At 38.0% G+C, this 13,516-nt stretch overlaps 2 protein-coding genes across 2 annotated transcripts in view; one reads left to right on the top strand and one right to left on the bottom strand.

Moving 5' to 3' along the window:
- THADA (THADA armadillo repeat containing) overlaps positions 1-663 on the bottom strand; it is a 145,503-nt gene extending 144,840 nt beyond the window's left edge. Inside the window, exon 1 of the mRNA XM_063302892.1 lies at positions 504-663. The gene's annotated coding sequence lies outside the window, so the exon portion shown is untranslated. The remainder of the gene's footprint in view (positions 1-503) is intronic.
- A 12,167-nt stretch (positions 664-12,830) lies between these two features.
- The window catches only part of PLEKHH2 (pleckstrin homology, MyTH4 and FERM domain containing H2), a 70,336-nt gene continuing 69,650 nt past the window's right edge, over positions 12,831-13,516 (top strand). Inside the window, exon 1 of the mRNA XM_063302883.1 lies at positions 12,831-13,000. Within this exon, the coding sequence (XP_063158953.1) occupies positions 12,878-13,000 (123 nt within the window). The 5' untranslated portion in view covers positions 12,831-12,877. The remainder of the gene's footprint in view (positions 13,001-13,516) is intronic.

Here is a 13,516-nt window from a genome sequence, read left to right as displayed (position 1 = left end):
GCATAACAGCCTGCTGAACCAGGCAAAAGATTTATCTAGCAACCTACTTTCAAGTGAAACATGAAGTCCATTGTTTCTTCTGAAGGTAAATAATTTGGTTTGGTTTGTGTGCTACATTATTCTAAAAGGACAGAGCTCATTTACACCGCGAGGCCCCGAATCCTCCCGCATTTCTTTTTGTTGGCAGTGTAAGAAACGCATTTATTGGATCCAGGATATACCAAAGATGTTCCATCCACGCAGATTTAGCCATGAAAGAGCTCCGCACCCCGCACACTTGACTCTGTCAAAGGCATAGGTCAGTTCAGGCAACGTGCTTCAGGCATAGTTTGCACGCCTCACTGATCCAGAGTTAAGAGTACCTGATATGCTAAACGTGATGAGCTAGTTTGTGGCTCAGTGTCTCATGAGAAAACTTGCAAATAACACCACCGGTATAAAGGCAGGCCGTGTTTTGCTCACACCCCGTCTTTTTACAGATACCCAGCGCTCCCAACACTTACCCTCCAGAGAGGCCTCGCCAGGCTCTTCCTCTCCGTATAGCCGGTTGCTAACGCCGCCTCTCTGCCGAGAATGGGCGGAGCACGCGCGCAGCCGAAGAACAGCCGGCCCACTTAGCCCTGTCTTTTTCCGGAGGCGAGAGAAAGGGCTGCGCTGAACTCTGTACGAGCACGCAGCCCTTCTGTTTAGGCTCGCTCAGCCTTCCACAACCATCTGACGGCTTTACCCGCCAATCAGGAAAGAGCGAGAGATCGGCTCTCGTGGTAGGGATACGAAGAAGGGGTGGGACTTGCCGGCTACCGTGCCGCTGGAGGTTGCCTTGTTGGGCTCGCGCGCTTGCCCGGGAGGTGCACGAGGCGATCTTCCGCGGTTGTGTCCGGCGCCCCGCAATAAATCTCAGTGGGATTTATGGTGCAGTCCTGTAAATGAGAATATTAATTCTGCGACTGCTGGAAAGACGTTAAGTTTGTTACAAACCTCAGATCAGATCTTGGACATATGTGGGTCAGTCTTGTGGATGCTTACCCGAGGTAAATCCTACAAACCGGAATGGGTCTTAAAGGTCAGCCTTAAGCTTCATTGGATTCAGCGGGGGTGCCGGTTACAACACCATCCTGTTTCACCTGATTGGATCTCCCTTCTGTTGATTGTGTCACACATCAGTGCAAGTCACTTTCACTGAATGAAGTATCATCAGTGGAGCTTACAGAGAATAATGCACCACTTTTTATATAGCATAATAACGGGTTTCTCAATATACTAGGCCACAAATGAGCAAATATTTTGGCTTAGCTGTTCGTGAATCCGAACGCTAGATGTCAACCGCGGTTTATTGGTTAATACTGTACGACCTAAATAAAGAGCCAGTTTGGTCTAGTGTTAAGGCTCCCGGCTAGAAATCAGGAGACTGATTTCTAGTCCCATTTAGGCATGAAAGCCGGCTAGGTGACCTTCAACCAGTCACTCTCTCAGCCCACGACGTCAGGCTCGGGCGCGGATCCACATTTGGTTGATCCGAAAAAGTGGACCCCGCACTTGTGGAAAAAACGCTAGGAAGAGAGGGAAAAAAAACTGCAGAACCCTAAGTAACTAAATCCAGAGAGTCTTGCTTTCAGTTAATTGTGGTGTTCTGTCCAAGATAGATGGATAAGATTCTAGTAATCCCCTTTGTTCTCTTGTATTTAATAGATATTAGGGCTCCCTTTTAATGAGGCAAAATTGGTTTTTCATTTTAGCTTTCCATTACTTTAAGGTACAAATTTTAAGCCAATTTATTTCCTATAGCTAATTAAGATGTTAAGGACTATTGCTAAAATGCAACAGAACCAAGCCACAAACATGTTCAAATGCCTACATCAAGTGTTCATTATTTATCTTTGTTCACATGTCTCAATAATAATGAAAATAAGTTTGCTTTATGAGGGGGGTGATGGGAATCAGTCTTTTAAAATATTCTCATTCAAAAGTTTCATTTCTTGTTTTATCATAAACCATGGGCAGCTGAATAAATGTTTATAAACTCTTCCAAGATAGTTTTAGAATTCAACTCCTAAAATAGCATGATGTGCTTCTGATTTCTGACTTAAAATAGAACATTACAATATCATTTAAACAAACTAAATAGGTGCAGTTTGTAAGATTATTCATTTTATTACATGTTTGAGAGGCTGTTTCATTTTTAATATGTATTGAAACCTATTGGGATACTCACTTTTTCATAGTAGGAAAAACACTTTGTAAAAAGTTGACAAGAAATGAATATTTTTGATACAATAAAGTTTGGTCTAGTGGTTAAGGTGCTGGGCTAGAAACCAGGAGACTGAGAGTTCTAGTGCCACCTTAGGCATGAAAGCCGGCTGGGTGACCTTGGGCCAGTCACTCTCTCTCAGCCCAACTCACCTCACAGGGTTGTTGTTGTGGGGAAAAAAGGAGGAGGAAGGAGTATTAGATATGTTTGCTGCCTTGAGTTATTTATAAAAATAATAAAGGCGGGAGCAAAATTAAAAATGAAATGAAATAATTTTATCTCTTTCAGAATTTCTCCACTGTGTGGCACCAAAGTACTGTACTGTATTAAGCAATTATGCTGCCAACTTGATAATTTCCTTATTAGCTTTTGTGTAGGTGTCATTTATTTACTGTCTTTTTATCAAATACCCAAAATACCACAATATGAGGTCTAGTTGAGAACAATTGTTGCGCTATCTTCTATTAACTTGTGTATTAAGTTTCAACTTGTCATTATACAAAATAAACATTTTATTAATAAAATCTTAGTATAAACAAGTGGCAAATTAGCAGTAACAGGCTTGTATATAATTTCTGAAGTTTAGGAAGGCACTAAATACTTTTTTTAAAAAAACAGTCATTTGTTATCCAATTGCAATTCTTGGATGCTCATTTTTCATTAGATTTTATTTTTTAGTTATATTTTAATGTTGTTTTAATTATGAGGCATTATTTGCTGAATGCCTCTTTTATGCTGATGTTTTATTGTAAATTCAAAATCTTTGAATAAGGTGATACAAAAATTATTGGAAATAAATAAATGACACAAAAATGTCATCATTTGTGATTTTTAACCATTTTAATTTTCCACTTTTAAGGTAGCCTTTCAATGTATGATCCTGTAGCTTTTTTAAATAAAGGAAAATAAAACAGCTGTTGTACTACAGAGATACCCCTTTACATCTACAGGTATTATGTTCAGACAGGATATCAGTCAATATTACTTTACTGCATGTTAAGTAAATGTACATAATGCTCATTAAAAAGGGAGTAGAGCTTTGATCGCATGGTAGTGGCTGCCATCTTGACATTTTGATCCCTCTCCCTGTGGACACCTGCTGAAAAACAAGATAAAATATTTTAAATATATAAATGTTTGCTTAAATTGGTTTGCAGCATCAGTTTAAAGGCATAATTGGGAATCATGTGTATTCAGGTTTTTCTTCTGCATTCTGTCCCGCATTAAAATAGTCCAAAGTGACACAAATAGTGAGGGAAAGACACAATTAAATATTATTTGTGAAAAAATGCCCTATAAGCTCTTTTGTATTCCCTAAACCTATAGTATACATTTAATCACACTAGCTACAAATGTACAGTATATTCAGTTTTAAAACTGTTATCTTCAGACATTTGCACAACCCATTTGAGCCTTTCACACTATTTATTGTACATATAAATGCTCTTAATGTGGAATTTAAAGTGGAAGATAATTTGTTCATTGTATATAGGTTTTACAATTGGATTACAGAAGGTGGCAGTACAAAATGTTCTTTAGTCTCTTATGTATAAACACTGCATGCTTTCTAGCCCATAACAACATTCACAAGGGACTTTTACAGAATTGTCTTTTTATTTATTACAGAATGTGTTCACAGAAACATGCTAACTTTGGTTAACAGAACAAGCTATGTAACTTTCTCACAGGTTAAAAGGAAAAAAAATGAGAATAAATGAAATAAATTCTATAGTGTCACATCCTGGCCTTATAATGTCAGAGTGTGTAACTATCAGAATCAGCCCATCCTGACCCCTTTGTGGAGAATCAGACCAATCTTCCAAGAGATAAAATAAAAATTTAATTTAAGAAAGGGAAAGAATGTAAAGCCTTTTGCTACATACAATACTAAGTAAACACCTCTCATGAAGTTGTAAATTGGGGAAATCTGTCTGAGAGGATATATATTGGGAATGTCTGAGTCCTGCCAGCTGGCAAGGGAACTCTCATTCAGAACACTGGGATTTATGGTTTAGTGCAATATGTAAACCTAACTCGTTATTAGTTGCCGTCGAGTCATTTACAACTCATGGCGACCCTATGTTTAACAGAACGAAATGCTGTTCGGTCTTGCGCCATATGTCTGTTCCGATGTTTGCATCCGTTGTTGCAGTAATTGTATCAATCCATTGCATTGAAGGCCTTCCTCTTTTCCGCTGGCTGTCGACTTCACCAAACATAATGTCCTAACTAGTGGTGGCTTATTCAGCAAACCATGATTAAAACAATGTGATAATAGCCAGTATTTGAACCAGTACAGAAAATGCAAAATTTGAAAAGGGGGCAAGTATTTGAGGGAATTATCAGGGTTTTTCTTTTTTTTTAAGAACTTCATAAGTTTTCAAAGTATAATTAAAATTCAAAATATAGAATATAGAAAAGCTAGAGCATAGAACTAAAGAAAAAAGAAAAAAACTATAGAAGTGCAAGCAGACAGAAAAAAGAAACAGAAGGTGACTTCCAACTTTCTCCAATACAGATATGAATAAGTTTATAAATATAATCTCTTACCATTGATTAAACTTTAGTAACATTATTTCTATCAAAACAAACCATTTAATCACTAAAACCCAGAATCAAAGCTTCATTTTTTTCTAACACATGCAAGTAATCTAAAAGTGGATGCCAAGTAGAAATAAATCCAGAAACAGTGTTTTCTCTGATTAACGCTGTTAATTTAGCCATTTGAGCCAAGTCCATTAGTTTAATAATCCAATCTTCCACTTTGGGTATTTGTGAATCTTTCCATCATCGTGCATATAAAATTCTTGCTGCTGTATATAAAAGCAAAGTCCAATATTGTTTCTCAAGTTCCTTCTCCATCAAACCCAAGAGGAACAGTTCTGGGTTTTTTTGTAGGTCCACTTTGAGGATCTTTTGAATAATAGCACCTATTTGATCCCAAAATGTTTTGGTCTTCTCACAAGTCCACCAAAGATGATAAAAAGTTCCTTTACCCTGTAAACATTTCCAACAGACATTTATTACACCATTATACATTTTTGACAACTTATCAGGGGTTAAATACCAGCGATACATCATTTTATAAAAATTCTCTTTTAAGTTGTAATTCAAAGTGAATTTCAAACCTTTGTTCCACATATTTTCCCATTGCTCCAACATAATATTATATCCAAAGTTCTTAGCCCATTTAATCATACGTTCTTTAACATGTTCATCTTCTAAATTCATCTGTAACATTTTACACATCTTTGTAATAACATGTTCATCCTTTGTACAGACTTCTATTTCAAATCGAGTTGTTTCATTAGCAAATTTGAAGTTCTTTTTATCTACTTTATCTACTTTAAGTTCTAACAGTTGCATATATGTAACCCAGTGACATGTAAAACCTCCCAATTCTAACATCCCTTGTTTTAAGTTTTGGTTCACCCTCTTCAAAGTTTAACAAATCTTTATAATTTAACCAACTTGTTCCTCCCACATTTTCTCATCTAACGAATGTTTCTTGAGGTGACAACCATAATGGTACATTGGGAGACAATCTTACCTTATATTTGTTCCAAACCTTCAGTGTGGCACTCCTAACAAAGTGATTTTTAAAATCCTTATTAACTTTAACTCTATACCTACCACAAATAGGCATGCCACCCAAATCTCAGTTCATGTCCTTCTAGTTGTAACAGTTTCCTGTTCTTCAAAGTTATCCATTCCTTCAGGAATTATCAGGGTTTTTCATTTGACTCCTAGAGAGTGGTGGGGACAATTTATGACATTTTACCAAATGAAGTAAAACAACAAATACTTCTTCCCTAATGTGTTGTGCCTCAAGATCAAAGGAAAAACATGCATCTGATGGCATGATGCACATATCATTTTGCCAAAAACTCAGCTTTTTGCAGACACCCCTGCTTAGGACTGCTCAGAGTAAGCACTTCCACACAAATATGCTCAGCTCTAAAATTCTTGGCACATAGTTCATATCACCAAACTAGTGTCCCCATTTATTTATTTATTAATTAATCAAATTTATCACCGCCCATCTCCCAAAAGGGACTCTGGGCAGTTTACAATAAAACATAAATAAAAATATAAAACTGTAAAACAGTATAATACACAATAAAATAAATATAATAAATATATAATAATTATAATAATTATAATAATTTATAAAATATAATTTATGTACTTCATTGCTCCATTTAACTAGATGGTGCTCTCCCCAGAAAGTCAAGGAGTAGGCCTGGTACCTAGTTTCCCTGGGGGGCTGGAGAATCCCAAAAGGCAAGGCAGCACAGGATCACAGGGGTACCCTTCTGTGCACAAGGGGCCTTACCTGAGCAGCAACATTTTGGTGTAGTAAGATGAGCCTCTGAACCTGGGCAGAGTTCCCTTTCTGACCCTCCCAACCTGCCTAGCCATGCCACCTTTATCTGAGGCCTTCCCTTGCAGTTAAGCAGGTATTTTATTGTGGAGTCCTTGGTGCTCTCTGAACTTGGTTGTTGCTTGCAGACATTTCATTACCCAACAAGGTAACATCGTCAGGGTGAGTGAGTGTGGTGTTTGCTGCCTGTTTATATACAGTAGCTTGCTGTAAATAAACAGGGAGCAAACACCACACTCACTTGTACTTTTTTTTTTCTGAGCCAAGGAAAGAGAAAGAAGGAAAGATGAAAAGGGAAAAGAAGGGGAAGGCTAGGGGAAAGACAGCACCGGTAACTGCAAGCAACCAAGCTCAGAGAGCACCAGTGACTCCACAGTTCAGCCTCGAGCTACAGATATTCTCTTCCATTGGAGGTGTTTTACTGGCAGTACCGCACCTCAATTTAGAATGCTGGTATGTTTCTGGCCAATGAGACCTTTTCAACTATTTTATCAGTTGTTAATAGCTGGTTTTGATGGTTTTATAATTAATTGCTTCACAGTTGCTGGAAGTGTCTTTTATTGATCAATGTTATTTGTTCTTTATTCTGTGTGTATGTTATCTTGTTTAATTGTATACCGCCCTGGCAGCTTGCTAAATAACCCATGATTGACACTCCTCTAGTTCCCATGCCTGAGCTGAGATTTCTGGAGTCTTGAACCCTTTTGCTCTTTCAGAAATGAAGACTATGGTCCGATGGACCTTAGGCTTAATTTGACACATCCACATCTATGTACATCGATAGCAACGGGCTTAAGCTGGCTGATTTTGCATAGGCTCGGGCTGCTAAGAACAGTGGCGGGCTTTTCAGCGAGGGGCATCCAGCTCAGCCTCTATGGTTTCAGCATGCAGGGAGGCCCAGTGGTATTCCTGCCCCACAACTTGATTTCACTCTCCTCGCTTCCCTGGGCGATGGATGCCCCCACCCCACTGAGCCTGCAGCCTAAACACCACCCCCACTGCGGAGAGGCCGGAGTGGACTGCAAGTCCCGCCTAAGCAGCTGTTGAATGGCCAGGGGAACTGCCGCTCAGCCCGGGCCCCTCTCCGCCTGTCCTGCCGACCAAGGAGATGGTGCTGCAGAAGCCTTTAGCGCTGAGCGGGCTGCCCGGGGAGAGGCGCTAAGATCTCGGGGAGAGGGGCGCGGGCCCGTCAGTGGGAATCACTGAAGAGCCGGAAACCTCATGACGACGTCCGCAGGTGTGCCTTAATTGGGGGGGGCGGGTAAAGTCCCCCGTTTTTTTCTCCTTGGGGAGAGACACCGAGGGAGCTGAGACGGCGGGACGGGGAACTCTCAGCAGAAGTCGTCTTCCCCCTGGTCCTGCCTCTTTTCCCTTTTCGTCTTTCCTTCTTTCTCTTTTCTTGGCTCAGCAAAAAAAAAGGGGGGGATTTTAAAATGGCAAGACTAGATCAAACAGGATACCCTTGTATATTGAGGAAGGATGGGAAGGAAGTCTAATCTCAGAGGTGTCCAAAGTGGCTAATGTTGATAGTCATATCATGCTTCGAGTCACACACAAAGTAACTTCTACGCCAGGGCTTCCACCGTAGCCTATCTGAAGAGATGAGGGACTATCGGTTCTCTGAGTGCTCTTTCTCTCTATATTCCTTTTTATCGAAGCTAGTTAACAGACATCTGAGGTATGGGAGAAAGGGCATTTCTTTTTTTAACATGTAACAGGTACTGCTTGCTTGTATATCAAGTTACATACATTTGGTATGATTATAAATTCTGCAACGTAGCCATAACTGGATTAAATGGAAATCAGTAAGTGCCATGAAATGGTGCTTTCACATTACAGCAGTGTTTCTCATCCTTGGCGACTTTAAGATGTGTGGATTTCAACTCCCAGAATTCCCCAGTCAGCCATGCTGGGGAATTCTGGGAGTTGAAGTCCACACATCTTAAAAGTCGCCAAGGTTGAGAAACACTGCGTTACAGTAACAAAAAGCATGAGGACTAACTGTTTGGAGGAAAAGGCACTCTGTATATGTTCGGCATTATCATTCCTCACCACCATGCCAGAACTAAATTCTTCTGAGGCTCAATTCTGGTTTAGACTCAGTGTCAGAAAAGTTACCATTCTGGATTTTTGTACTTTTGAATTGCAAGTGTATTTTTCCCATCTATCACTACCCCACAAATAGGAGAGCCAAGGGAAATGTGGCATACATAGCAACATCTACTTACCTGGAATGGACAGAAGATCAATAACAAGAACAACAACTGAATTGAATGAATTGAACTGAACTGCATTGAATGGTAACCCTCTGGGCTCTTTCAAGTAGATCTCTTTCAGACATCAGACTATTTAACAATAGTAACAAGATTACATTCTTCCTCCTTGCCATACATTGTCCTACAGAAATAAAACAAGCATAGAATAGCCAGGAGTAGAACTTACGGAGAAACTACGAGCTCCATTCAGAACTGGTACGCAAAATAAATCCCTGGGCTAAAAATCTGTAGTTCTCAAGGTATGCCTTGTACCTTACTGTGAATAACTTGGAAGTATTTTTCTTTTTCTTTTTTTTTAAAGAGCCCTGTGCACTCAAGGCCTACCCACCCCTTGCTCCATATCCTGAAAACCCACTTTGAAATTCTTTTGCTCTTCATTCTGGCCTGGCTCCCAGAATTCTAAACTGTTTTTGAGCTAGAAATATGGTCAGTAATCTTTTCCCTTGTGATAAGTGGAAAAGCCTTGAACTGCAAGAAATTTTTAAAGAAGCTCACTGGAAGAAATGAACAGCATGTTCCAGAAGGATCATTCTCTGAGATAGACCTCTCTAATGAGTATAGTGGGATGAGGGAGTATCAATAAAAATTTATAAAATAACACATCTTGCCAGCATCTTGATGGATAAAAGTATTACAATAAAGATAGTAATGAATTATATATCCTGATAAAGGAGGAAACACTGGTAGTCCTAATACCAAATGCCTAATAACTCTAAAGGTGGCTGTGGTGTTGTCTATAGTAAATGTGCCCAAATACAAATAAGTAATAATACATACTTACCCAAATCAGCCCACCTGCTGTGGAATTAGGTAACCACCACCAATAAGTAATTGTATTGCCACTTATTTGCCAGCCTGCTCATGGGACAATGGTTGGGTTTATGTACATATAGTGCTAAACCATAACATGATTTGTTTGGTATTGGCTTAGTATGGTGCATGAACCCATCCATTCTGGATGATAAAGCATGGTTTATGGCATTAATTAATGCAATGTATAAACCCAGGCAATTTTATGTTATTCAACACACTACAACATAGTATTATACATATAGGAAATATAGTAGCACATGCTTTTACACCTAAAATGTCTCTGCAGATATACTATCTTTATTTATGTATTATAATTATATCTTGTGTTTATTCCAGGAGATGAAAGTAGTTTAAATGGTTCTTTCCTTTACCCCTATATTATCCCCATAATAACCCTATAAAGAAGGTTTATTTATCAAATTTGTCACTGCCCATCTCCTCCCAGCAGAGATTAATGTGGGAGATTTATTTATTTATTTCGCATTGCATAGCAGAATGCAGCATTGTTGCATAAAAATCACAGAAACAATATATAAAAGTGTATAAAATATAGGACATTGGGACAATAGATTATTTTAAAAACACGCAGTACAAATGATGAATAAAATTATGAATAAATTAAGTTACGTATGAGCAGTTACTAAAGTATCTAAGCCTATGGCTGGGTATCTAGATTGTTTAGCCATTGGACAGCAGTACCCTCGAGATGATGTAGTTCTTGCAGGGAGCCAGGAAACCTGAGGGGAAATTCCATCGCAATGTGATGTAAAGTTTGCGGGATGTTGCCACAGTTACCGTCAGGACCGCAACTGGGGGGGCACCAAAATGAGTGCTGGGGGGCGCCAAAATAAGCGCGGGGGGTGCCAAAATGGGCACGGAATCCATGTTTGCCCTGGGTGACACAGACCCTAGTTGCAGGCCTGGTCACAGTTAGGATTATCAACCAGCCCGCATTTATGTTTCCAATATCAGCACCTGCCATGATTAGTTTGAATCCGATTAAGCGCAGTCCAGTTTTTCCTTGGGAGATCAAAGCCATAAGGGCATTGTGTGGGATCAGACACTAAATTAAATTCCCAGCAAGAAGCAGCAGCATGAACACCAAAAATAAAAACAACGGCTCTTTTCAGAACCAGCTGACAAAGGACATAGGAGACGTTTTAAAAAATGTGGGAGATAATGGCTGGGTTTACATAGGGTGCTAAGCCATAATATCTAGGATGTTTTGGTTTGGGTTTTTTGTATGGTTTTGGCTTACCATATGATACGAACCTTTCTTTAGATCTGGATTTCCCTAGTCCTAGTAGATTATTCAGGCCTACAGTTGCTCTCTGGAGATGGCTGTACAATGGCTTTCAACATTTCTCTCCATTGATCACTCTGCCCAGGGTTGCCCCGGGATTGTACTTCACCTGTACCTTTAGGTTAAGATACAGGTTCTCCATCACAATACTGTATATCGCTAAGCTACTGAAGTGGCCAATAGCTGAAAATTAAAATCCTTTCCAGTTTTTTCGAGTAATAGCTAAACCTGCCTCTAACACATCATTTTAAAGAAGTGATTTCTTTTTATATCAAAATTTATACCATAATTTTAAGTAGATATGGCTGTTACTAAAAGAGGGAAATAAGTGACTATAAAGAAAAACAAAGTTCTTCCTTTTTATACTTGTTTACTTTATGTGTTGGGAAAGTATTTTGAGCAAAACCCTAACCTCACTGAACTTTGTGGGTGTTTCCCTGCAATTTAAAAAGGAACAAGTTTTTACTCTCTTCAGTGTACAGTATAAACTAACTGAAAAGTCACTGATGATTTCACTGATATATTGAGTTGATGATTCACAAGCGCCTTATACCAGTTAATAGCTTCAACAGTAAAATGTTAGATCACTATAACTTGAGGTTAAAATATGGGAATTAATCTCTTTAAATAAAGGCAGTTAAAAGCCTATCTATTACAAGTGGAAAAAAAGTTTTTTAGTACATAAAAAGAATTAATCTTATCAAACGATATGAGTTTATTTCAATATAAGCTTGCATGGGATTGTACTGTTATTTTAAAATGAAAGAAACAAAAAAGGCACAGGAGGGAAAATGTGTGTAGGTTCATAATGCTGAATCAGAACACAAGCAAGCCAAAGTGATGAACTCATTTATTTTTCCCTTGAGGAATCAAACAAGAGACAGGAAGTCATTGACTCATAAATAAGATCATTCATTCCACAAATGTAAACAGAATGTATTCTGCCAGCAAATATTTCCATAGTCCTTTGCTTTCTGAAAAATGCAAAGCAAATAATTTTCTGGAATTATAACTAAAAAAAACCTTTTACAATAATGGAAGTCAGAGTGCTATGTGAGTGATACAATAGTTGTGATCTACACAGAAGCCAAAGACCACTGGCAATTTTGTTATTAAGCAATTGACATTTTCACATTTTTATTCAGTTTTAAAAATAATAACAAAGTAATAGAGGAAAAAAACTAAAATTGAGAAGAGGGAAGTGGATCACATTTATCAGCAAAATTACTTTGGATGTTATTTTTAATCATCATGGCATATGACATTTCAGAAAGTTATTGCTGTATTATTTGTGGTCAATATTTCATTTGTTTTAATATATTTTAATATTTGTATTGCTTATATGCTTTGTTTTAAATTGTATAAAATGTATTTTAATGTTGTGTGATCTGCCAGATAAAGTAGAAATGTTTTTTTTTTAATTAGTTGTTGAACCAGAAACATAACGCTTGCTATTTTATGCCATAATCCTATAAATATCTCCTTAAATAAAGCCCATTTATTTTACTGGAACTCACTAAGTGTGTATGATTGTATAATTTATCTTTACCCATGAATTACTGGATTATTGCAGTATAAGTGAGTTCATGGTAACTTGATATTTTACAATCAGAATTCGAATTAAGCTTTTCTTAATCTAGCTGTTACCATGAATTTACAGTTTTGCAAATATAACAACCATCATAAATTTGTATTATGCATAAAGACATAATCTTATGCTAAGTATTGAAGTAATCAAATACTTATTTGACAATTGTAAATGCTTTTGATCTTGTACAATACATGTAAATGTATGAATGTTAACAGCCAAAATTATATTGAATATTTTTGGGGTTTTTTTCCAAAGCATAAATATGGCAGACTTCCTAGAACCAGAAGGGATAATAAACTGGAAGGAAAGATGCATGATTATGGAATCTCAGCTAATGAAGTTTCGCCTCCAAGCAAGCAAAATTAGAGAGTTGCTTGCAGAGAAGGTAAGTCTTAAAAACTCTAAGGCAATTTACCATATAGTTCAGCAGAATATAATTAGTTTAATCTAGATTAAATTTGCCTAATAGATACCTATTGACTGATTTGTTTAATCTGGCAATAGTGATCACTAGACATATGCATACTTTTACCCATCTCAGGAAAATGTGCATGTGTTTAAAAATGCCTCTCTAGATCTGTTCTTCAAAGTTTTGCAGCTGCCACGACCACTCAGAGTGTACTCACCCAAGATCTTCTGGAGATACCCATACATGCCCAGAAAACTCTTTTGTTGGAGTAGTTCATCCTTGCCTCCTCATGTTTTGCCCAGCCAAGCCCAGATAAATGCTGTTTACTCTAGCATGAAAGTCAGCAACCATGAAACATTCTCAAAATTTGGGGGATAATAACTTTCACCAGCAATATTTATATGCCACCATACATTTGTACATACATGTAAGGGTGGATTAAAAAAAATCCCAGGGTGATCCTCAATATAAAACTCAGTCCCTTGCTTACTT

This window comes from Candoia aspera, chromosome 1, assembly GCF_035149785.1.
Source record: "Candoia aspera isolate rCanAsp1 chromosome 1, rCanAsp1.hap2, whole genome shotgun sequence".
Classification (NCBI taxonomy): Eukaryota; Metazoa; Chordata; class Lepidosauria; order Squamata; family Boidae; genus Candoia; species Candoia aspera.
Note: the sequence above shows the minus strand (reverse complement) of the source record. Positions and strands in the feature narration are given on the sequence as shown.